The sequence below is a fragment of the Panicum hallii genome, chromosome 6 (assembly GCF_002211085.1).
Source record: "Panicum hallii strain FIL2 chromosome 6, PHallii_v3.1, whole genome shotgun sequence".
Classification (NCBI taxonomy): Eukaryota; Viridiplantae; Streptophyta; class Magnoliopsida; order Poales; family Poaceae; genus Panicum; species Panicum hallii.
The window spans coordinates 2994802-3019466 of record NC_038047.1 but is presented as its reverse complement, the minus strand read 5'-3'; the positions used below and the strand labels follow the sequence as shown (position 1 = coordinate 3019466).

The window sequence follows — 24665 nt, the reverse complement described above, 5'->3', positions numbered from 1 at the left end:
AGAACAGAGTGTTTGGTGGGGTGTGCTGTCGTGTTCCCCGGGTTTGTGCCAGGACGGGGCGGTGGGTCTTCGTTTTGGAGTGTTGCTGAGGTTTTGCCCCCCGGTGAGCGTGAATCTGTTGGATAGTCAGGATGATTTCTCGTTCTGAATTTTGTGATTTCTTCCGGTTGTCGCCATATTCTGCGTGCCGAGTTCGAATTTGTGTCTGGAATTTGGAAAGCGTGGAAATTCTCATGTCGAATTTTGGTGCGTGTTTGTCGGCAAGTGCCAACCTGTTGTCTGTGTTGATGGTTAGCCAAGCAGCAAGCTATAACAATTGTGGTGCCAAAAAATACGTACTTCCTCCGTTTTAAATTTTTAAATCATAGATCGTTTTGGTAAATTTAAATGTATAAATTTTGCAACGTACCTAGATATAATGTATATCTAGGTGTATAAAAAAGTTATATATATAAATAAATTTGCTAAAACGGTGTATAATTTGGAATAGAGGAAGTATATCGTGTGCGAGGAATTTGTCACTTTTCTATCCAAAACGCAGAAAATTTGGCACCTCCTTTCAGCTTGATCCACGAGAGGCCACCACCACATAGGAACCTAAATTGCATGTGCTGCTGCTACAGCATCCACACTAAAGAAAAGATTAATAGGCTGGCATAGGTTGTATACATGCTTTTGGCAAAAAGACAAGGAGCTCTGTTTAAACTAGGGGTTAGGGTCACATCAGTTTCAGTAGGCTGGATTTGAGAGGGTAGTACACCAGTAGGGTTTAGGCTGTCCACTCCAACCCATTCCCAGCAAGCTGGCAACTCTCCCCCTCCTTCCTGCCGAACCTTTTCTCCTTTCATGATTCCAACCCGGTTCTGATCTCCTTGTTTCAACGTTTGGCAGAGGGATTCCTGGCTTTGCTCCACGATTCTAGGTGCATGCTTGTGTCCGTGTTGTTGAACACTCGATGGTTTGGTGGTTTAGCACTTGGTTCTAGTTTTAAGTTCCTTTTGTGTTTACTAGTTCTAGTCACATGTGTACAGTAGTTAACATCACCTATTAATCATCATCACATGATGCAATAATCTCAAATCCAACAAAAATCATCCCATCTAAGAATGATTTTGTTTTGGATAGGTTTTGGAGTTCCATGAAAGGCTAAGAAAACCTTTTACCGTGTTTCAGATGGATGAAAAGCCTGCAATATGATTGAAAAAAATGCTAGTAGCACTAAAAACAACTAATGGAATGATTTTTGTTGGTTTACTTTTATGTAGATGAATTTGTAAAGAAAAAATACGGATGGTGTTAACTCTGTGCCTGAGGAAATCAAGTGTACCAATTCGCCGAATATATGTCCTTGGAAATACATAATTTTCTCAGGTTTTGTACTCACTCCACGAGATAAGGTGAAGTAGTACCTCATGAAGCTATTCTAGTTTCAACGGGGGACCCTATCAATTATGGATTCTGTGCCAAACAGGCAGTTCACACGGGCGCATCAACTTGGAAGCTCTGTACTTCCTCCAAAACAAAATAAAGGATTGGGCCGCCATGTCCTCATGTCCTCGTGTCCGGATTAGAGATGAGAGAGAGAGAGAGAGAGAGAGAGAGAGAGAGAGAGAGAGAGAGAGAGAGAGAGAGACCTCCAGTCCAGGTAGAGGCTGCAAACCTGCAACAGCAGCTGAGTAGGTGAAATACGTGTAGGTGGCCAATAATGGTGTGTTTGGTTTATAGTTCAGCTAGACCGAGAAAAATTTTAGCCGTTCTCAAAAAATCTTGACCGTCATTTGGTTAGAGTTCAGACTTTAGCCATGTCTTAACTATTTTACCAAAATGCGACAAAAAAAATCTAACCTCAGAAAAAAAGCGAAAAAAATTCTGGTGCCAATCACTGCTAAACTTGTGTCCAACTATTCATGGCTTTCACGAGCACCAAAAGTTACTAGCTTTGACGTTGATGTGAAGCTTTGAATCCTGTACTTAGTCAAGAGTCAAGACACTTGCACATCAGCTTTTGTCGTCATTTCATCTTTACCGTTTACCAAACTGCTCATGTTACGAATTGAGCTAAGCGTTTCTCATTGCATCTTCATGTACGTACGTGGTGATAAATCGACCTGATGGCGTCACATTTACCGTTGTAAAAAAGGCTGGGAAAACAGGAATGACGTGGTTGAAGTGGCCCTGAACAATCTCCTCATCTGCATCCTACACCTTTTCTTCTTCACTGTTGGAGTGATTCCAAAAGCTTTAGCTGACAAAATCGTGGCAGCTTTTGTTCGGCGCACAGTGCTCGTGCTCGCATCGGCTACATGGATCCTGGGCTGTTTGACTTTGTACTCTATCTAGCTACATTTTTTTTACAGCGAGCTCATGTGTCGGTTTTACTTGTACACTGAGGACAGAATTACAACTCTTGAAAAACAGACCAAATTTACAGCCCTCAACCCCAAAATACGTCTGATTGTGTGAACGAATATGTTATACAAAATTAACTGTAATATTTCTTTTTATCACAGATGGTAAAAAAAGTGTTGCATCTCCCTTTTTCTATTTGATGATGGAAGAGATGGAGCTTCCAGCTGAGAGAGGACCATTGCAAATCTTGCACAGGGAAAGGTGACAAATATTCCACCATAGCCTTGTCTGCATTACACATGAACTATTTCTTTAGGGCCTCCAAAGGCCAAAAACAAAGGCTTTCTTTGCCGCCCTTTCCGTTCCCTCTGCTGCTCACTTGTTTGTCACCTTGTCCCTACCCTATGCGGCTATATATATGCTCAACTTTGGGATCAGGATAAAGACTACGCGCCTAGTAGCTTATATCAAGAAAATTGGATACAGGTGCTACAAACACAGGATTGATCTGTCCATTTCTTATTAGACCCATCTGAGTTTGTATTATCAAATTACCAAGGGCATATAACATACTAGCCTAACAACATCTGAAGAAAAACAAGAAGAAATCCAAGAACGGAAAATTGACAATGCCTTATATGCTTCTCTGATAAAGAACTACTTCAGGAATGCTTAGCTTCTTCACCATTCTATACATGAATCATTCTTCACCATTCTATACATGAATCAAACTTTTATTTTTGGAAAACAGGACGCGAATCAAACTAACACTGCCTTGGCATATGCACAGTCCTGCTGCCCAAAGAAGCACCCTCCTACACTACACTGGATGCAAAAGATCCACAAGTGCAGTCAAGTGCGTGCTCAGCTGCTGGCTGCCAAACCATCTTTATCATCCGAATCCCATATGCCATCAATTCAGCTCACCTCACCTCACTGAGCAGTGAGCAGTTCAGGTTCAGCACCCCAAGGCCTAGATAGATTCAACCAACCCCATTAACATACTCCCCAATGTGCAGGCAGTCGTCCACCCAGTGGCAGCAGGATTTGAATAGAGAAAAAGCCCTATCAGTATCCCCCTGCTCTGAACCATGACACGGGATCATTCCAAGCTCCCCAGCACCTCAAAGCATGTGGCTGGCCACTTAAACAAGTGCTTAGGTGCATGCATGATAACGTGCAAGAAAAATTGGGCACTTGCATCGGCACCCTTGAGCCACTCAACATCGGATCCTCTGGGGCAAAGTGACCCTGATCTTCCAACGGTTAATTACATAGTGATGGTATCGGAGTCCAAGAGCGGTTAATATTGTAATGACATGATTACAATTACGCTCGCGACTTACGGGCAGTAGTATACATGTAGTAATCAGCAGTCGACGAAACCCTTTGCGCACAATGAGTCACTGACAGGTGGGGCCGGTCGAGATCCGGTCCACTTGTCGCGGACTCCTCCGCACGTGCGTGCACGTGCGCAACGAGATGAGCTCAAGCACAAGTCCAAATAGTACCAAATTGACCGGACAAAACTGCGAGGCGTGATCTGATCACGAGAGATTGAAATGTTTGGATGTTGCAGCAGGAGGCTGTCTGCTCTCCTCAAGTTGATGCCTTGGTGGTCGCAGCAACAAGAACGAAGATGCAGTCATGCAGGAGACCGAGACCAGCGCAGCAACCGATTCATTACCATCAGGAGGGTTGCAGAAAGAGAGACAATATTCTAGTTCAAGTTGTGAGTGATGTGATCTGAAGTTCTTGGGCGCGGCAAATACTGAATGCTTCAAGCTGATGCTTTGAGGTTACAAACAAGTGCAGAGTTGTCTCGACAGTGGAGTAATAAGGATGGCAGGGAACTTCTTCCGGGAAACAATGCCTTTCCTTTTGGGTTTAACGTTCTTAACAAGTCTCTTAGCAAATGGGCAAAGTCTTAATATGTGATCTCAGCCGGCTGCACAATATGATTTAGAACATACTAGGTTCATGCCCGTGCGTTGCTACGAGCAAAACAAAATAGCAACCCCAAGCAATCATATTATGTAAAAAGCAATCATATTATGTAAAAGAGTGTAACATGTTCGTCTTGATCAATCTAAGTGATAAAATCTGAAAGACATCTGGAAAAACATCGGTTCACAAATCATCAGATGAATATAAACAAATTATAAAGTTTCCATCCATTGGATTTGGATATCCAATAGAATTTAATTTGGCATCACATTAGAATTAAGCAATCATGCATCAATTACCAGGATCACACCATAATCAAGCCATCATCCATCAAATTGCAAAAATTAACACATAATGAAACTCATTTCGAGTTTCGGCACAATTAGCAAATTAGCAACAACAAACCCACCTCCGGCTGAACACCGCAGCGTCACTGGCAAACCTTCTGAGCCCATAGCACCAAGCTTGATTTCTTTAGTTAAAGTTGTCCACCTCCTGCATGAATTCATCCTTGGTTCTGCTGCATGATGTGATGATCTTAAAAAAATACTTCGAAGTAATATCAGAGGATGATGCTCTTTTAAATGGTCATATTTCTCTTATAGGGATATGCTAGACTATTAAGTATTGTAATTTACTAAATGGATATTTAATCGAGAGGGTTAAAGATTGCAAATACTCCCAGTCCCGATGACACTGCAGCAGGGCAAATCCTTGCTGGCGCAAAAAAGAAAAAAAAAAGCTACTACTCTATCAAATATGGCTACTGCTCTACTGCTACCACCTCTGAGGGTTTTCATGAAGAAACCTGCCAAGAAGACAAATTTGTTTTCTTTAACAAGGGAAAGGACTAAGGATGGTGATGGAAATAGAACAGACCCTGAAGATTTGCCGCTTGTAAATTCTTAACTCAAAAACTCAAAGGAAAGTTCAGAGACTAAGAACAAAAGAAGTATAGAATTTATGGATGAGCACGTGCAGGATCAGAGGGAACGATATCCTGCCTAACTAAAATGAGTTTGCAGGAACATCCTATTCAATCATTAGCTGAGAATCAGGATATGCAGTAAGTATTTCTTTGTAATTAAGGCTTCTACACTCATAGCAAGAAAAAGGAGATAATAGAAAAAAATAATCTGCTCAAGAAAAGAACTCAGAACATAAACAAACCAGATCTTGCTTTAGAGTCTAGATATATCTTGCATGGGTAAAACCAGAAGACTTGCAAAGATCTCTCAAGACCACAGATTGCCTTCTTTCAGAAAAACAAAAAAAAAAGACCACAAATTGCCTCCAACATGCACTTCCATTTCGTTGCATCCTGCAAATTTTGTAAACCAATATCCCATTAGTAAAACTTGACATCAAGTAACAGACTAACTATAACATGTACAAAGTGCCATCAATAAAATGTGTACCAAGCTATATTTTCCTATCAAACTTAGTAAGAGTTCTTGTATTTAAACTTGACCTCAATTCTCTTCTAACCGGATATTTAGCAAAGAATTATGTTATTTGGTTTAGTGGAATTTATGTTGCTGTAAAGGGACTGTGAAGAACTACAAGTCTCCATATGAAATACAGAATGTTAGAGCATAATCTACACCAATAACCTACTCTGAAGTACGGAAATGTAGAGACTAATAACAGGATTTGTATTGAGGCCACCAAACATTGCTCTAGCTAAAAAACTAATGTCATGATATTGCTGATTTCTAATATGAGCAACAAAAAGCTGAATTGAATAGGAAAATTTTCAACCCTGAACTGTCAACTATACAAGAACTGACAACAACAATATCATGGCTGGGCTCGGTTTGAAAAGATCTAATAGATATAGGGGGTTTCGGCAAGTTTGCCAAGAGACAACAAAAATCATGATAATTACAGATTTCTCCAGAGGCTAATGTGCAATAACTTGGGCTTTTAAGGCCTTGGAGGCCGGTGGCACTGTGCAGCCAAATTGCTAGCGATGTAGGGCACGGGAGGGTTCGAGGAGTGGGGGGATAGAGAGAGGAGATCGAGATTGTTATGTTTTACCGCTTACCCGTGGCGGGGAGTACTAGAATCGGCCGGATTTTAGGCCGGATTTGAGGCCGGAAGGAGGAGGAAGCAGTAGGCTCGAACAGAGGTGCGAGACCTCCTAGCAGGACGGAGACAACGGTGAGGGCGGACTGGGAGGCAGCAAAAACAGCAGGATGGCGAGGGCGGACTGGGAGGCAGCGTGGCGTGATCTCAGCGCGGCAGGGTAGGCGGGACGGTGCGTCGCACGAAGTATGAAGGTAGAGCTGATGGCGGCGGCAGTTTCGGCAGCTGGGTTTGCTGCTGGACCGGGACTTGCAATCTGGGATCGCTGGATGGGCGGGCAGGGGACGGCAGGAAATTCAAGACGGCAGGATGATGGTTATCGGATGGGGTGACGTAGGAGCGAAAAAACTTTCGCCATCTGTGTTTTTTAGTTGTAGAGATATAGAGCAACCCCACTAAAAAGCAGAAAAGCAGTAACACAGCGGTGAATGAGCGTCATAACATTTTGGCTAGAATTTATAGGGACCCTATTTTGTCAACCACTTGTAAATGTACTGTCCTAGCACCCTCAAGAATTCGTTTTTTGAGTTCTTAGCACTTCAATGGTCTCAGGAACAATGATGCTTAAGATACACTACACCAGATTAGGAATAAGAAGTGTTTAGAAACACTTTAGATGCTTTAAAGTGTGCTGACAAGATAGTTAAGCTCTTTAAAGCACCTATAGCGTGTATTGTATAGAGAGGATAACTTATAGTATATATGTAGGTGCTTAATGAGGTGATAGTGCTATTTCTTTCTAAGCCATGCTCACATTTCAGGGACGGCAACAAGGCCTGCGGGGAGGGCGTCTCCACACCCGCGGGCCAAGAAGCGGCTTCTTCTTTGGGCCCTGGGGCATCATCGGCGACAGCGCACCTAGCGTACAATCAGATGGCGCCGTTCCTGCGGTTAGCGCACCTGACCGCGAACCAGACGATCCTGGATGCCGCCGCCAATGGCGGCACGCGGCGCCTGCACATCATTCACCTCGACGCCACGCACAGCGTGCTGTGGCCGCCGCTCCTGCAGACCATCACCGACCGTGCGGATCCTGATCTCGGCCCGCCCAAGGTCCAGATCACGGGCGCCGGCCCCGACCGTGATGTGCTCCTCTGCACCGGCGACCGTCTCTGCACCTTCACTGGCTCCCTCAACCTCCCATTCCTCTTCCACCCTCTCCTCCTCCCCTGTACCACGCAGCTCGCCGCTGACCCAGCCACCGAGCTGGAGCTACACCCGGACGAGACGCTGGCCTTCAAATACGTGCTGTTTGCGAGATCGCGGTGTTCCTGAACTGGATCAAATCCATGAACCCCTCCGTGGTGACCCTCGCTGAGAGGGAAGCGAGCATTGGCAGCGACGGAGGAGGAAGATGGGGAGGAGGTGGAGAAGAAGGATCTGACAGGTGGAGGGGTATTTTGATCTTTTTACACGCGTCCTATGTGCTGGCTAACAGCAGCTGTAGACGGAATGGATGGAAGGGCTAAGAACTCAAACGGAATTCATTTTGAGGCCAGATAACCAAGTTCAAGTTAAAAAGGGGCCAAGAAACTAAGCTGAACTATTTTTCAAGCCAAGCAACCAATTTACTCATAATTATTAGGTTGTCCCAATATTTTAGCCCAACTCCCTTCAAATAAACGGAAAATTTTGACCCTCTCAATCTGTTAGTTGTACCGGGACAAGATTATTGGGGAATTGTAAAAGCATCCTCCTTGATAACCATAAAAGTGTGAGCATTCGGTACTAATTTTGTGGCTGGCTGTGGTAGTAGCTGCCGCAGCAGCTACAGTGGGCTTCAAATCTTTGTAGCTGAAGCTCCACGGCTCCAGCCAAATGGCTGCTTGGCTGGGCTGTGCAGCTGCAGCTGCAACCCATCGCAAAAACAGTAGTGAACAGCCTAAGTGAACCTGAAAAGTAGTAGTGATATTAGAATATCCTAATAATATATTATTAGGAGGGAACTGTTGGAGATGCTCTAAAAGCTATCTAAAAGCTATTACGTAGCTTACCAAAGTCCCGGTACGTGAACCTAAAAACAAATTCTACCATCAAGTTTTGAAGCTAACACGCAGGTTCTCCATAAGAGTATTCATCATTTTTAGAACATGTAACAAGGCTTGCATGGAGGAGGAGAAGTATTTTACCTAGCCTAATTAAAGAGGCTTCCCCCAATTTTCTATAAGGCTTTGATCTAAAATTATTCCATCAATCTTAGCAGCCATTTGGATGTTGATATTGAAGCGCTTGGCATTGAATTGGATTCAATATCAAATTAGCCTAGGCATCAAAATGGATTCAAAACCAAAACTATTGTTTGGATGTAGATGGAATTGCTAGATGGAATTCAATTATAGGCAAATGTCAATTCATGTTTGAATGTGCATACTGTGAATTTGGAAATCGACCCATCTTCATCTCCTCAACACTGCTCGGTCGGAGGAAGCGCGCACGATGGCTTCGAGGCGCGGAGGCGGAGGGAGCGACACAGGGTCTTGGAGGCGCGGTAGAGGCGGACAGAGCGCAGCTCGGTGCTTCTAGGCATGATGGAGGGAGCGATGACGCAAGATCCTCAAGGAGGCAGGGTGCGGCGGTAGACGGAGTGTCGCGGGGGACTTCGAGGCGCAGGGGGCTTTGAGGCGCGGCGGAGAGAGCGCTGCGGGGTCCTCGAGGCGGCGGGCGAACCTTCCAGGTTCGGCGGACGGAGCGTCACGGGGGACTTCGAAACATGGGGCGCGGTGGCAGCCGAACCTGCGAAGGGGGCTTCGACCAGCGGGGGGCTTGAAAGAACATCTAGGCCCGCTTAGTGGGTTTTGGTTGATTAAGGACATGCACTTGTGAAACTAATATTGTCTATGAGCATGATGAGTAGCTATTACAGGTGATAGATGAATTAATATAAGGAGATGATTACTAAAAAGTAAATGAAAGTAGCAAAGAGAAGAATCATGAGAATTTAATTCATTTATGTTTTGAAATTGAGTATAGGAACGCTATACTATCAAGAGGAACATGAGATGTACTCGCTTTGCGTAGAATAAGGTGCTCAAGATGACTAACAAACCCATAAGAGATACCTTTGCACTCATGCATCACTTAAGATATCTTAGGAGTGCTAACTGTAGAAGTTTCAGAATGTCCGAAAAATTTTCCGGAGTCTCCGGACATTTTGGTTTCTACAGAATGTTTACATGTCTCCGGGCATGTGCGGAGTCTCTGGAGGTTTCCGGAGTCTCTGGAGGAGAGTTGTCCGGAGTCTCCGAAGAAATCTTCGGAGTCTGCGGAACTTAACCCTGTAATGGTAGTTTTGGGGGAAGGGGTATAAATACACCTCATCCCCTTCATTTACCCTTCTTCCACCTAACTCGCCTGCACTCTCCCACTGAGCATTCAAGAGGCCCTCTTTACTCCCCCTTTGATTCCAAGTGAGATTTGGTGAGGGAACTGAAGGCAAATTAAGGTGAGAGCAAGTGAAAGTGCTAGTGAACTGATTTCTCATCTCTTGAGCACTTCGTTCTTCGTCAAGTCGGTGATTTTCGTGTTTGTTACTCTTGGAGCTTCAAGCTCCTAGCCGGCTAGGCGTTGCCCGTCAAGCACCCAAGCTAGCGATGTGCTCCGGAAAGTTTGTACAACCTCCAGGTTTTAGTAAGTGTTCTTAGCAACATTGGGCCTGCTAAGGAGAGGCTTCATAGCTTAAGAAGTAAGTGTTCTTCTTGGGAGCCTCAACAGAGACGTAGGTTTCCTGTGCGGAACTGAACTTCGGAAAACAAATCTTCGTGTCTTGGAGTTCATAATTTTTGATTTGTTGAAATTATTATTCCTCACTAGAATTCTTGGGTTTGCTCTCGATCTACTTATTGGAAAGATTTTGATTGCAGGCAGTGTAGGCAAAGGGGTATAAACAAGCCTACAAACCTTAGAAATTCCTTCGATCTACTATTGCTTGAGATTTGACTGGTCGAGATTGATTTCAACTCATTTCTCCGGAGTGTCCGGATATTTTTTCGAAATCTATGGAAGTTGCGGAGATTCCGGATAAATATTCGGAAATTCCAAAGGTTACTGATAAATTTATTTCAAGTATGGTAAATTTTCAGTTTTTACTATTCACCCCCCTCTAGTCGACATCTAGATTCTTTCAATTAGTACCAGAGCTTTGGAGAATTGGCATGTCGACCACACAAGAGGGAGATCCAACCGCCAAGGTTGACGACGAGCCAAAAGATCAAAATGTTGGCAACAAGAAGAAGGAGAAAGGAGAAGTAGAATCATCTGATGAGGACTCCGACTAAACACAAAATCGGTAAAGGTAACCTAAAAGGGAAGTACCAAAACCTTCACTAAAATCTCTTTCAATTATGGTCGCTTAAATGGGTCTTCCCAAAGCATATCGATTAACCTAGGGAAGCCCCCTCGCTTTGATGGGGCGGGGTACTCCTCATGGCGACACTCGATGCGTGTGTATTTGATTGGGTCAATCCAGACCTTTGGAAGATTGTGTGTGTAGGTGGCAACATTCCCGAGGAAGATGAACCTATTAGTCAAGATGAAGAGTTTGAGAGCACGGGGTGCAGCACGAGGTCTTCGAGGCGCGGCAGAGGGAGGAGCGTGGGGGTTTCGAAACATGGCAGGGGGAGGGGCGGGGCGGTGAGTAGCGGGGGGCTTCGACGCGCCGGCAGAGGAAGCGGCGCGGAGGCGAAGGGCCCCGACGGGGTAGAGGTGAGCGAATGCAATCGAATTTAGAAATGTTGGGGTTGGAATCGTGGGAGGAGGTACAACAGCACGCTGAATACTGCTTGCTTGGTATTGAAGGAAGCTTCGAATACCAATTTTAGGAACATCCAAACAGCTGATATTAGGTGTAGTCAATACCAATTCCAAATTCTATTCTTCAATATCTACATCCAAACGCTATCTTACATTCATTCAGTACAAAAGTATATCATTGTATGGGAAAGTATTTTAAAGTGTGAATCTAATGACGTCAAATTTGTGTCACAAACATCGTGTATTAGCAGAGTAATGAACTAATGGTTGGCCAAAAACTTGACAGAAACGTCACAAGTGCATATGACAGAAATTTATTTGTACTTTAAAATTTCAGAGTTGAGATAGGAGGCATAATTCCATTAGTTTGTTGCAGCATCATGAAGATGAAAGTTCATCCGAGGGAATATATAAAGACATATATCCACATTTTCTCAAGTATTAGAGTTCGGTGGTGTAAAACCTAGGTCAATAATGCATGCCGGTAAGAAAGTTATAACTCTTAAGGTGATCAAACCTAATATTAACATGATATGAAGGGTGAAGGTGGAGGTTGACCATAGGGACTATATACAATACAAGATCCATCTTGTTTCACCTATTGGAGGTGAGTTTTACATAGGATTGATAGATAAAAAAAATACAGAAAAAATGGGTATCTTATAATTGCAGATGAGATCGCAAAAAATGAAATGGCTTTGCTGGTTGCTTCTCTGCTCCGACCAGGCTTCCTGTCAGAAAAATGTGTAAAAATTTAGTGTGAATGTAAAGTACTTCCAGAGCAAAGCCTGTTATCATTCACCGTTCAGCAGGATATAACCAGCCAAGATTCAGAATTCATCATCTGATTAGGCCCGTTTAACTTTCCATTTGTGTACACCACTCGAAAGTCGAAACAGAAACGAGAGCGGAGTTTCTTACGAATTTATTCAACCTCCTCGCCTGACAGACTCCAGACCGAACCCGGCGGCGTCTAGGACGAACACGACGCCGGTTTCCGCGACCGAATTATTATCGCGAAAATAAATCTTTTTATGCAAAATTCCAGGTCTGTCCTTGAGAAGGGGGGAAAAATCGCAGCACGAAACGAAGCTCGCCACCACCAAATCCGGGTCTAGGGTTTCTGCCTCCCGAACCTTCCGCTCGCCGCCGGCCGCCATGGGCTCCGGCGACGACGAGCGCTCCAGCTCCAAGCACCACCACCGCGACAAGGACAAGGACCGCGAGCGCGAGCGCTCCTCCTCCCGCCACCACCGCGACAAGGACCGGGACCGGGACCGGGACCGCGAGCGCGAGCGCTCGTCCTCGCGGCACCACCGCGACGACGGCGACCGGGACCGGGACCGCGACCGCCACCGGGAGAAGGACCGGGATCGCGAGGAGCGGAAGGAGCGGGAGCGGGAGGAGCGCAAGGCGCGGGAGCGGGAGGAGCGGGAGAAGGAGCGGGCGCGGGAGGAGAAGGAGAAGGAGAAGGAGCGGGCGCGGCGGCGCGAGGAGAGGGACCGCGAGGAGCGGGACCGGTCGTCCAGGCGGCGCGGGGACGCGGACGGCGAGGACGACGAGGACCGCGACCGCGACCGCAAGCGCCGCCGCCGGTCCTCGCACCACCACCACCGCGATGCGGAGCCGGAGGCGGCGCCGCCACGGGAGGAGGAGGCGGTGGACGACGAGGAGGCGGAGCGGCGGCGGCAGCGGAAGAAGGAGGAGGACATGGAGGCCGAACAGCGGCGGCTGGATGACGAGATGGAGCGCCGCCGCCGGCGCGTCAAGGAGTGGCAGGAGAAGCGCCGCGAGCAGGAGCAGGACGGGGGTGGCGCTGGCGGCGCTTCCGCTGTGGCTGCAGCCGAGGCTGATGGCACCAAGGAGGGGAAGAAATGGACCTTGGATGGGGAGGAGTCTGATGAGGAAGGGGATAATGAGGGCTCCAGGAAGGCAGAGGAGAACGGAGGATCTGGTAACATGGATGTGGATTTGCCGAATGGGGGTGGCGATGCCAACGGCGGTGCTGGTATGGAGGAGGATGAGATTGATCCGCTTGATGCCTTCATGAACTCCATGGTGCTGCCGGAGGTTGCGAAGCTGGAGAGTGCTGCGGCAGCAGTGGATACTGCCCCTGCCGCAGGTGTGGATGATAAGGATGGTAAGAGCACAAAGGATGCTGTTAGTAATGGGGATAAAAAGGGGCCAAGGAGAGCTATGGGGAGGATTATGCAAGGGGATGATTCAGAGTCGGATTATGATGATGCTGATGATGAGGGGGCCGGAGAGGAGGATGAGGATGATGAGGAGTTCATAAAGCGTGTCAAGAAGACAAAGGCAGAGAAGCTGGCAATTGTTGATCATTCGAAGATTGACTACCAACCATTCCGGAAGAATTTCTATATTGAGGTGAAGGACATTACCAGGATGACATCTGAGGAAGTGGTGGCCTACAGGAAGGAGTTGGAGCTCAAGGTGCATGGAAAAGATGTTCCCAAACCAATAAAGACATGGGTGCAGAGTGGGATGACAAGCAAGCTCCTTGACACCATCAAGAAGCTTGGTTTTGAGAAACCAATGCCTATACAGGCACAAGCACTGCCGGTCATCATGAGTGGACGTGATTGTATAGGAATTGCAAAGACTGGATCTGGAAAGACTCTAGCATTTGTCCTCCCCATGCTGAGGCATGTGAAAGACCAGCCACCTGTTGTTCCTGGAGATGGCCCTATTGGCCTTATTATGGCTCCCACCAGAGAGCTTGTGGTGCAGATACATTCAGACATTAAGAAGTTTTCTAAGGTGCTCGGCATCAGCTGTGTTGCAATCTATGGAGGTTCGGGGGTTGCACAGCAGATTAGCGAATTGAAGAGGGGTGCTGAAATTGTTGTTTGTACACCAGGAAGGATGATTGATATCCTTTGCACTAGCAGCGGAAAAATAACCAACCTCCGCAGAGTTACCTTCTTAGTGATGGATGAAGCTGATAGGATGTTTGATATGGGTTTTGAGCCTCAGATTACTCGGATTGTTCAGAACACCCGGCCAGATAGGCAGACAGTACTTTTCTCTGCCACATTTCCACGGCAGGTGGAGATACTGGCACGCAAGGTGCTAACTAAGCCCGTTGAAATTCAGGTGGGTGGGAGAAGTGTTGTGAACAAAGATATCACACAACTGGTTGAGGTGCGACCAGACATTGACAGGTTCTTCAGGCTGTTAGAGTTGCTTGGTGAATGGTATGTTAAGGGGAAAATTCTTGTTTTTGTTCACTCGCAAGATAAATGTGATTCCCTACTCAAAGACCTGTTCCAGCATGGGTATCCATGTCTGTCTCTTCATGGCGGTAAAGATCAAACTGACCGTGAATCAACTATTGTTGATTTCAAGAGCAATGTCTGCAGCTTACTGATTGCTACAAGTGTTGCTGCTAGGGGTTTAGATGTGAAAGAACTTGAGCTGGTTGTCAATTATGATGTCCCTAACCATTATGAGGACTATGTTCATCGTGTTGGGCGAACAGGGCGTGCTGGTAGAAAAGGTTTTGCTGTGACTTTTATTTCTGAGGAAGAGGAGCGGTATGCACCAGACCTTGTTAAGGCCCTGGAGCTCTCTCAACAAGCTGTTCCAGAAGATCTGAAAGCTCTAGCTGATCGGTTTATGGCAAAGGTGAAGCAGGGCACAGAGCAGGCTCATGGTACAGGTTACGGTGGTAGTGGTTTCAAGTTCAATGAGGAAGAGGATGAAGCACGAAAGACTGCAAAGAAGGCTCAGGCAAGGGAATATGGGTATGAAGAGGACAAGTCAGATTCTGATTCTGATGAGGAAGGCGGAGTGCGTAAGGCTGGAGGTGACCTGGCAGCACAAGCTATTGCCAATGCTCATGCAGCTGCTGCTTTGGTTGCAAATAAGGCTTCTAGTAATGCTAACCAGCAAGTACCAGGAACCACGGCAGTCCCCTTGATTCCTTTACTTGCTGCAACTAACCAACAAAATGATGAAGCCACAGCTCGTGCACTTCAGGCTGCAATGAACTTACAGCAAAATCTGGCGAGGATACAGGCCCATGCAGTTCCAGAACACTACGAGGCTGAACTTGAGATTAATGATTTCCCACAGAATGCCCGCTGGAAGATCACTCACAAAGAGACATTGGCTCCTATACAGGACTGGACTGGTGCTGCTATCACTACAAGGGGAACATATATTCCTCAAGGAAAAATTGTTGGTGCAAATGAGCGCAAGCTGTACCTGTTTATTGAGGGCCCGACAGAGTCATCTGTGAAGAAGGCGAAAGCAGAATTGAAACGTGTCCTTGAGGATTGTGCCAACCAAGCTCTGAATCTTCCTGGATCTGCTCAAACTGGAAAGTATTCTGTTGTTTGAGTTGCTGAGCAGACAATGGAATGGCTGTGTAGGGACTTTCTTTAGAAGGTATGCATGATATTGATACCATTATCAATAGGTTGAGTATTTAGCTACTGTATTGTGGGCAAAATATGCAAATATTCTTTTTATTATGTTAAGCTGATCTCTGATAGCACTCTTATCTTACCTAACTGATACATTTCTCATTTGTCTAATATTGACTTGACATTATTCTGTTCAATGCTATTTTCGCCTTTGTAGTTATGTACTGATGGTTTTCTGGATTTTTTTTTCTTTGCAGCTTATAAATGGGCACACCACAAAGCCGCTGATGGACTGCTACTTCCACTGTTCGAGTTGTCTCCAGCATATAATTTTCTTTGCTAATTTTTTTTTATAAGGCAGCTAATGGTTACTTGCTATCACATGGTTATTATGTAATTGTTGGGGTGTTTCGGCAACTTCTATTGACAGGTTTTGGTTACCTTTGGACAGAAGGCTTAGAACACTGGTGGTGGTTGGCCTGCTAGTGCCGTAACGCCAAGGAAGGCACTCAGCTTTCTGGTGCGGTTTTGAAAGTGATGGTTGTGTTATGGATACTGTTATTATTGTTCCCCTTGAAAACTGATCTTATTGTTTGCTTGCTTATGGATACTATCCCCATTTTTATGAGAGATAATACAAAGATTGTGTGACTATGGTCTAATTAATCCAGGTGTCCATATTGATTTGCCTGTTGGGAAGCTGGGAAGCTATAGTTTTCTCTGTTGGTTTGGCTCTGTTAACCCTTTATTACTTGTGTGCTCTGATTCTAGTGTTTTCTTTTTTGTGTTTAAAAAGGTGCCGTGATGTTCTTGTTTTGGTCTTCAGATGCTGTGTTGTTACCATTGCAAGCGGAGGATCAGCTTAGGTATGTTTGTGAGCTGCTGCAGGTCGCCGTGGTGGTGGTGGTGGTGGTGGCTGATGCTGCTGGACTTCTGGCTCATATAGTTCCATTGCCCTAACATTTTTCCTTTTGGATCTTATCGTGTGAAAAATAGATGAACGGTAACATTCGGTTTGGTTTCCTGAGCTTGAAAAAATTTGGATAACTTGGTGCCAATTTTATCATTTCATCGTGCTATAATGTGCTCGTGTGCTTGTGTCGAATATGGAATGGTATGCTATGCTTGATTCCTGGTAAGTGATGGTACATTACTTTCATCCGTGAGCAGTGCATCCGCGGCAGTTCCATCTGATGTTTGCGGATGTGTTTGGTGTGTTGCTCGTTGTGCTTGGATACGATGAACCGGAAAGAGTTGGCTCGAGGAGACATGGGATGCACCCAGTTTTGCTGTTCCATTGCCGCGTCGTATAATGTGCTGGTCCGCATTAGTATGGATGTGGAATGGTGCCCCTGAACCCTGATGATACGCTTCCGGTGATCCTGAAGCGGAGCTTGTGGAGTATCGTTTCATCTGTTGATATGATCTTTCCGAAGCTATGTTTGCGCGTGCTGCTGCTTCTGCGTTCTGATGTCTGAACTGTCATGAGAACAGCCGTCTCGTCCTTGGCCTCCGTCTCAGCTTCATCGCTGCCGGCCAGCCTCCGGTTTCCGCCATTGCTTCGGCAAGGCCCTGTTCCGCCATGGCGGCACTGCAACATGCAGCTCCGGTCTTTGGACTACCGGCAGCTCGTCCGTCCGCCCCGCTAGGACCTCAAATTTGGAACGAATTCCTCTCTAGCATGCTAATCTCTTCTCCATCCTCGAGCAGCCGCCGTGGCGCCATGAGTGAGCACGAGTATTGACATGAAGGCAAGAGGAGGAAGACGGCGACCTCAGCTTCCGCTCCAGCGGTGTTGGGCCGCAAGCCCAACCGAAAATACCTGAAGCAGACCCATGGGCCGAGACCAACACTAATCAATCAGCGCTGGAAAGCGGATGGGCTGTGGCGAGTCCACTCGCCGGTCTCTCCAGCCAGTTCAGCAGCGCCGTCGTGCCTCGGCGAGCTGCGCACGACGGCGGCGGGGGGCAACGCATGGAGAGGGAGGTGAGACAAACCGACTCCAAGTAGAACTCGGATTGTCTCGGGAGGAATCCAATGGTGGTGCCACGCTACTTGAAATCCGAGCCCGATCCCTTCGCCTACCCTTCTTCATAAATCAGGAAGCACGGGACGGTCCTCGCAGGCAGCCACAGGGCAGGGCACGGCGCGGAGATGGAGCGGCTGACGAGCATTTTAAGCAGCACGAGCCTTTCGATCTTTTCCGCTTGGGACCTCATCCCATGGCGGAGGGGCTGGTCGTCAAGAACCATGGGCTGGCCGCTTTGATCAAGCTCGCCGCCGTAAGTGCACCCCGTGCTTTCTTTCATCGCCCCCTCCCATCTGAATGACCACCAGGTGCTCTCGTATCCCCCGCGTCCCTGAGTCTATCTATGATCGTGGAATTGGGGGTGGTCTTTGGTTGTAATCTGAGATTTACAGCCGCGAAATGACTGATTGAACTCTGCAATCTTAACAATTGATGGAGGTCTGCTAATCTTGGGCAACCTATGCAGCATGCCACCCACCTTCATCGCATATCTGCAAACCCAGACATAATCCATCCAAGAACTCGACCACTGCTAGATCAGTAGGAAATTCATTATTAAAACGATAAGCATCCTTTCTTGTCCACCAGATAGTCAGTCCATCAAAGAGCTGCTATCCGAACTAGACGCTTGCTTTTATTCTTCTTATAGCATTGTCAGCTAACCCTTGTACATTGTCTTGCGTGAATAACAGTCTAACATATTCTAATCAAATTATCCCTAGTTAGAATACTGTTCTGATGCAGTAATTAAATAGAGACATTTGTTTGGGAAGTTTTTGAGGGAAAGCTTAATCTTGGGCTTGGCAAATGGCAATGTTCTTCGAAGGCATGCCTTGATACTGCATCATCAATTCTTATCTTTGTCTCGCATTGGGGGCAGTTCTACTTGCCTAATTTTTATTCTGCTGGTGATACAATCATGTCTCTTTCCATTGTTCCAACTTCCAAACCAGCACCGTCCTGAAGCCATCATGACTAACTCTGTCCGCTGCTGTTTCTTTGCAGATCCTCATGCAAGGGGTTCACGATTGCTCTGTACGTCATGTACTCACAGTCCTTGTACTTTCTGGAGAGCAATGACTTACCAGTGGCACTGGGGCTAATTGCTTTTATGACGGTTTACTTCGTGGTGATCTGGCGATTAATACCATATTACAAGGTCGTCTTTCTCGAAGAGTATGCAATGGGCTCCCCTGATGTGGATACCGGCAGTGAAATCGCATCCGAAAATATGTCAACCCTCGTGTAATCAGTGCCAGTTTCCGAAAATTCTTGGGTATGTTGCTGCTGCTGCTGCAGGAAAAAAAAATTGCCTCAAGACCGGGTTTCTGCGCCACAAACCTTTAAATCTGTGGCTCAGCTGCAGGGGCGAAACTTTGGTTTGGTAGTATAAGAAGAGGGCACATCGAGTTAGTAATGTAGGTGCCCTCGGTAGTACCATGGTAGAATTTACCATTATGTATCGCAGTAGTTTACTATCTGGATGAATTGTTTTGTAGTAGAGTGTTCTGCCTTCACAGCAATGTTCATGTATGGTCTTGGAAAAAAGAAGAAATAATGTTCATGTATATGTGCTTTGTTTGCTGTTGATTTTCTATCTATCCACCCATCCATCCATCCATTGGATTCCTTGTTATTTGTATATACTACTTTAGATTTTTTGTTTCTGCACTACAGTAACTATTGTTAAAGGGCTCCAGAATCAGTGCCTGTTTTGACCTTTTAGGGCTACTCACATACTCTGAGTTGCAGCTGAACCTCGTCATGCGCCACCCATCCTTGAGCTCCATCTGAATTTTGTCGCTGCTGGAGTGCTGGCCACCGTTCCCTCCCATTGTTACCAGTACGGCAGTACCAGCCTAGCAACATGCATGCCTGTCTCACGGGTGTAGCACATGTTTCTCAACCCTTCATCTGGCTCAGAATTTTTCATGGAGGGACAGCGATTCTCCCTTTTAGAGTGCCAGTACCTTGTCACCAAGCCTTGCAGAGTCCTGTGATGCTGGGAAGAGCTGTGCTTAGTGATGAATTTTGTGCTGTGACAAGGGCAGGTTATGCTGTTCATGCTCTACTTGATTGTGTTGTGACTGGGGCAGAACGGTCACTGCCAGCCCGCTGCTTACTATGGAACCTCGGTTCTAAACACACTGTCAGATGTTTCGGCGATGGAATATGGAAGGGAAGCAGCTGCCTGCCGGAGGAAATGGGCTGCAACTGCAATCCTGAGGAAGTGACCGGGCCCATACATAGGCCATGCTGCTGGCAGCGGAAATGGGCTGATTTCCTGAGGATGAGACAAGGCCCGTAGGAATATGGGCCAAGGCCTAACCTAAGGCGGGGCATGAAAGGCTTGGCTCACTCTCGTCGTTGTTGGTTAGCTGTATCATCGACCCGACCGGCGAGCGAGCCGGCGCCGGCGCACCGCCACGGGGCAAAGGTGTGTCGAAGCACCGGGGCTTCGAGGGAATTGATTGATTGGTTCTCTTTGGCCTGTGAGCAACCAAACCAAAACCCTCTATTCTCCCTTCCTCTTCCCCGATTCACCGGCCGATTTTATCGTGGATTTTCTAGCCGCGGCTTGCAAGCAACCCGAATCCTCCCGAGCGGCGCGCTCATAGAGTAGTCCAGGTAGATGTAGAACTACCCAAAATTTTAGTACATTGAATTTGTAGCCCAAATCGAAGAAATGGCCCAACAAGCGAACCCTAAGCCCAGTTGCGGCTGCTAGGAGATCACGCCTGCTGCCCCCCAACCCCTCCCCCGACCGACCCTGACGGCCGCGCCTGGCTCCTGCCCTCCTCTCCCCGACGGCCGCACGGCTCCGCCTCCGCCCTCCGCCCGCGCGCCCGCCGCCGCCCTGCGCGCCGCTCCCTCCCGCTGGCCGCTTCCCTGCGCGCTGCTCCCTCCCGCCGGCTGCGGCCTGCCGCCCCTTCGCGCAGCGCGCCTGCGCCTTGCGCGGCCGGCGGCTCCACCCGCCGCCCTGCGCGCCGCGCGTCTACGGCTTGCGGCCTGGGGGCGCGTCTGTTCGCTTGGTCCAGCCTGAGCCTTGCTGCGGGCTCCCGTCACCTCCCGCCGTCGTCGCCCACTGCAGCTTTCCGCCCATCGCTACTGATTGGTACCGCTACTCTTTCTCTTTGCTCCAATTGCAATCAGCAGAGTAGGGAATTGAACTCTGTTTTAATCATGATTAATATGTTTTAATTATTTTAATCATGAAGAACGGAAACATTACTCTTACCAAACTAATATGTTGAATTGAACGTATTGTGAGACCTTTTCAGTTATCTTATTGCAAATTTGGTTATTAGGTACTTGATTCTGCTTTGAAATTTTTGGCTAGGCCTACCCTAGTTTCAATTCCTGGGCCCGCCACTGACCTCCGTCGATCCGTGGTCTGACTAGGTTCTTCTTCTCCGCCCTCTCCGAGCGGGCGCGCTAGTCGAAGGGTAGGGTTTGGGCCCCAAAGTTTGGAGGGACGACAGCTGCTGGGATGGACTACACCAACGCCATCCACATCATCCCGGACGCTGCCGGCCCTGATGCCTGGACCAACGCGGCGCCGTCGGCCGGCGGGGACTCCGCCATCTGGGCCACCGAGGACGACTACCGCCAGTGGAGCAACGACCCCGGCTACGGCGACCGGAACCCCTCCTCGCGGGCGGGGAGCGAGCAGCCGCCGCCGGGCAAGAAGTCGCGCGGCGGGGCCGGGGGCGGTAGCGGAGGAGGAGGCGGCGGCGACAGCGGGGGCAGCAACAGCACGAGCAAGTCCCGCGCCATCGGCAAGATGTTCTTCAAGACCAAGCTCTGCTGCAAGTTCCGGGCCGGGACCTGCCCCTACGTCACCAACTGCAACTTCGCACATGGCATGGAGGAGCTCCGCAAGCCGCCGCCCAATTGGCAGGAGATCGTGGCCGCACACGAGGAGGCCACGGAGCAGCGGGAGGAGCACCAGATCCCCATCATGACCTCTGGCAGCGTCGTGGCTGGGGACGGTGGTGGAGGTGGCTCGCAGGGGGGCAGGGCGTACAAGGGCCGCCACTGCAAGAAGTTCTACACCGAGGAGGGCTGCCCCTACGGCGAAGCTTGCACATTCCTGCATGATGAGCAGTCCAAGGCGCGGGAGAGCGTGGCCATCAGTCTCTCGCCCACAGTTGGCAGTGGGGGATACAATGCTACCTCTGCCACCGGGGGAATGGTGCAGAAGCCATCCAATTGGAAGACGAGGATCTGTAACAAGTGGGAGATGACTGGATACTGCCCGTTCGGGAGCAAGTGCCACTTTGCTCATGGAGCTGCTGGTGAGTCTTGGGTTTCATATGCGCCTTCAATCATTAGTCTGTTATGCTTCCTGATTCATCCATATAGGGTCTAATGTATTCAATTATGATTCAACCTGTGCCAAAACTGAATATGTCCACTCTTTGTATCTTTCAAGTAGTTTGTGAATGATACATCGTTATATTATTACCTCTAGTTGAAAGTTGAAACATTGGAGTCTATAATGTTAGTCGTCTCCATTTCATCCCTGACCCTGTTTAAGATCCTAGGTTTGATAGGTTGCAATATCGATGGTGTTTCATGATTAGCAACAATATATAGTAGTACAATTTTGAAATATTGTTTTTTGGGTATATTTTTCTATCTTGTGTCATGGGAATATTACATCGTTTATGAAGTAAATGATGCTGGCACATGTGGTTTTTTCATAGTGATTACTCTGATTTGAACTATTGTTTTGTAAATTATTTTTCAGTCATTTATGATTGGAACTTGGAAATGTATGCTATGCTTTTCATATGCTAGTGAATTTCTAGAAGAAATCTATTGGGCCTATGAGATGTTTAGGGTTTATTAGTAAACCTTGCTTGTAGGTGTAGACAGGTAGTGTCTTCTCCAGTTCCGATGAGGTTGGAGATGATTGTTCAGAATATAGCTCTCTATGTTTGTCTCTTCAAATAATGAGTTCATTATGTTGAGTTGGGTGCCAGCATGGAAAAGGAAACCTTTCCAATGAAGCTTTTTACTACTGGAAAAAGTGTGACTTGGTATTTCAAGTTGTAATTTAACATGACCATTTCGTATCTCGTGCCAAGCTTTCATCTTAGATTCAATCAATGAGCTGTTGGGTGTTGTTCAGAGAATGTCACGTGCCTGCGTAGCTCTCTTTTTGACGGTTTGTGTTTGTGCTGCCTCAGGATCAGCTACAGACATCTGAATTTCTGTTGCAGTCTTTATCTTGCACTACCTTAGGATCAGCTATGGATATCTGATATTTCTTTTGCAGTCTTTATCTTGCTTAACATTTCCATTTCATGTATATGGGCATATGGCTGAGGTGACCATTTGTTACAAAGAGACTAGTGTTCATTGCAATACTGAAATTTCAGTCAGGTGCATGAACTGTTGCTCGGGTCATGTGCTTACTCTCTTATTTGTATACCCCAAGTTCTTGATGTAATTTAGTCTTAACATGCTGTGTGTATAATCGCAGAACTTCACAAGTATGGTGGGGGACTTGTCGACATAGACAGCAGGGATGCCGCGTCCACTCCCGACTCGAAGCAAGCTGGTGCTTCTGCAAAAGCCCCTGCAGATTCTGCTGCTGCATCCACCGCCATGCCCCCTCACGCAGACGTGTACCATCTAGGCATCCAGTCGCAGCGTTCCACCATCGTCAGCCAGAGGTCCGGGCACGTGCAAAGGCCCATTCAGAAGTGGAAGGGTCCTGACAAGATCAGCAGGATCTATGGTGATTGGATAGACGAGAATGAGTAGGAAGGCAAGCCCTCGCTTAGTACCTGGCTGCCTTCACCTCGGCTGGTGCAGGCCGCATAGAAGTTGTAGATGGCACCGCAAAACCTGGTCCCAGAAGAATGTGCGGTGTTGGTCTGAATATTATGTTGCTGCAGGCCCTGTTGTCTCTGCTGTATGCATGCTTAAGAGAAGATCAACTCTAAGACCTATATTGGGAAGGAAAACTGCTAGAACATAGCAGGGTTACTGGTTCTGTTGTTTAGTTGAACTCTTTAAGTCTCATTGCTATGCTTGTGCAATCTGTGCGCTGGAAGTCATGGACTCGTGGTGCATCCTGGATGAGCTTTTTTTAGAAAAGGGTTAAAAAAATTAAATTCGAAAAAGGGGTGCCGGTTTGGAAAAATTCGAAAAATGGGTGCCCCCGCCCGATCAACGGGCGGGAGGTCGAAAAATATTTCCCAGGCCCCTAACGCGGCATCCCGCCCATCCAACGGGCGGGAGGTCTCCCGAGGGGCATCCCGCCCTCCCAACGGGCGGGACGTCACCACCCCCTCCCCCACTATTTAAGCCCCCATCCACCCCTAATTCTCATAATATTCAGCAAAAATTAACAAAAAAAGAAAGGGAGGAGAGGAAGCGGCGAAACTCTGTTCACACGTCGGTTTGGAGGTATATTCTTGTTATAGTCGTATAATTATCAATTGTTTTTACGAATATTTGTTAGGGTAGTTATATTTTAAATAGTTTTCAGTATTTTCAATCGCTTTTAGAAATATTTGTTAGGGTAGTTCTATTTTAAATAGTTTTTAGATATATTTTTTAGGGTAGTTATATTTTGAATAGTTTTTATAATTTCAATAGTTTTCAGATATATTTCTTAGGATAGCCCCACGATGGGTTCGCTTTGGACCGATCGACGGGTACGCTCTTTAATTTACTGTTGTACGTTTCTGTATATGCAAAGTACCGACGCGGTTGTGTAATTTTGAAGATGAGCTGGGCACATCAGCAGGTTCGAGAAAGCATACCCGCAGTTTGTGTCCGAATTTGATCGGATGCGGCCACAGGATGTCATCTGGACCCCGTACACCGCTGCGGCTGTCCAGACACGTGCGCCGCACGGGTTATCCTCCCTCTGCACGCGTGATGAGATGTACCGGCTCATAAAGGCGAACCTAGTGTTCGATATTATCGTCGAGCCGTACTGCGTCGAGCGAGTGATGAGGCAGTTCAGGCGACGGCAGCACTTTCCTCTCCTATGTCGAGCGTTCCAGGCCGTGCCGCGCAGCGTACACGAGTAAGTTTGTGATAACTCGTTTTGTATTAATTATATAATCGTTATCATGAAATAATGTTGT

General features: G+C 47.2%; 2 protein-coding genes and 1 long non-coding RNA gene across 8 annotated transcripts; 2 read left to right on the top strand and 1 right to left on the bottom strand.

Moving 5' to 3' along the window:
• Nucleotides 1–4478: 4478 nt before the first annotated feature.
• LOC112897660 lies at nt 4479–6720 on the bottom strand. Its single transcript, XR_003229696.1, has 2 exons — nt 6344–6720; nt 4479–5617 (listed from the first exon to the last, which is right to left on the bottom strand). It is a non-coding gene; the product is annotated as an uncharacterized LOC112897660 (long non-coding RNA).
• Nucleotides 6721–12170: 5450 nt separating this feature from the next.
• LOC112896555 (DEAD-box ATP-dependent RNA helicase 42-like) lies at nt 12171–16612 on the top strand. Of its 6 annotated transcripts, none has more exons than XR_003229500.1 (4): nt 12171–15546; nt 15782–15836; nt 15955–16044; nt 16196–16612. XR_003229500.1 is itself a non-coding variant. In XM_025964571.1 (2 exons), exon 1 carries the CDS (start codon nt 12292–12294, stop codon nt 15496–15498), a length of 3207 nt encoding a protein of 1068 aa, XP_025820356.1. In that variant the 5' UTR covers nt 12173–12291; the 3' UTR covers nt 15499–15546; nt 15782–16606. The 6 variants fall into 6 exon arrangements, 1 of the variants encoding a protein (XP_025820356.1); XR_003229498.1 differs by having other exon boundaries at nt 12173–15546; nt 15782–16044; nt 16196–16250; nt 16351–16612; XR_003229499.1 differs by having other exon boundaries at nt 15955–16606.
• Nucleotides 16613–20331: 3719 nt separating this feature from the next.
• On the top strand, nt 20332–23589 carry LOC112897973 (zinc finger CCCH domain-containing protein 56). Its single transcript, XM_025966381.1, has 3 exons — nt 20332–20668; nt 20956–21851; nt 23045–23589. The coding sequence occupies exons 2-3, from the start codon at nt 21044–21046 to the stop codon at nt 23326–23328; spliced, it is 1092 nt and encodes a 363-aa protein (XP_025822166.1). The 5' UTR covers nt 20332–20668; nt 20956–21043; the 3' UTR covers nt 23329–23589.
• The last annotated feature ends 1076 nt before the right edge of the window (nt 23590–24665 follow it).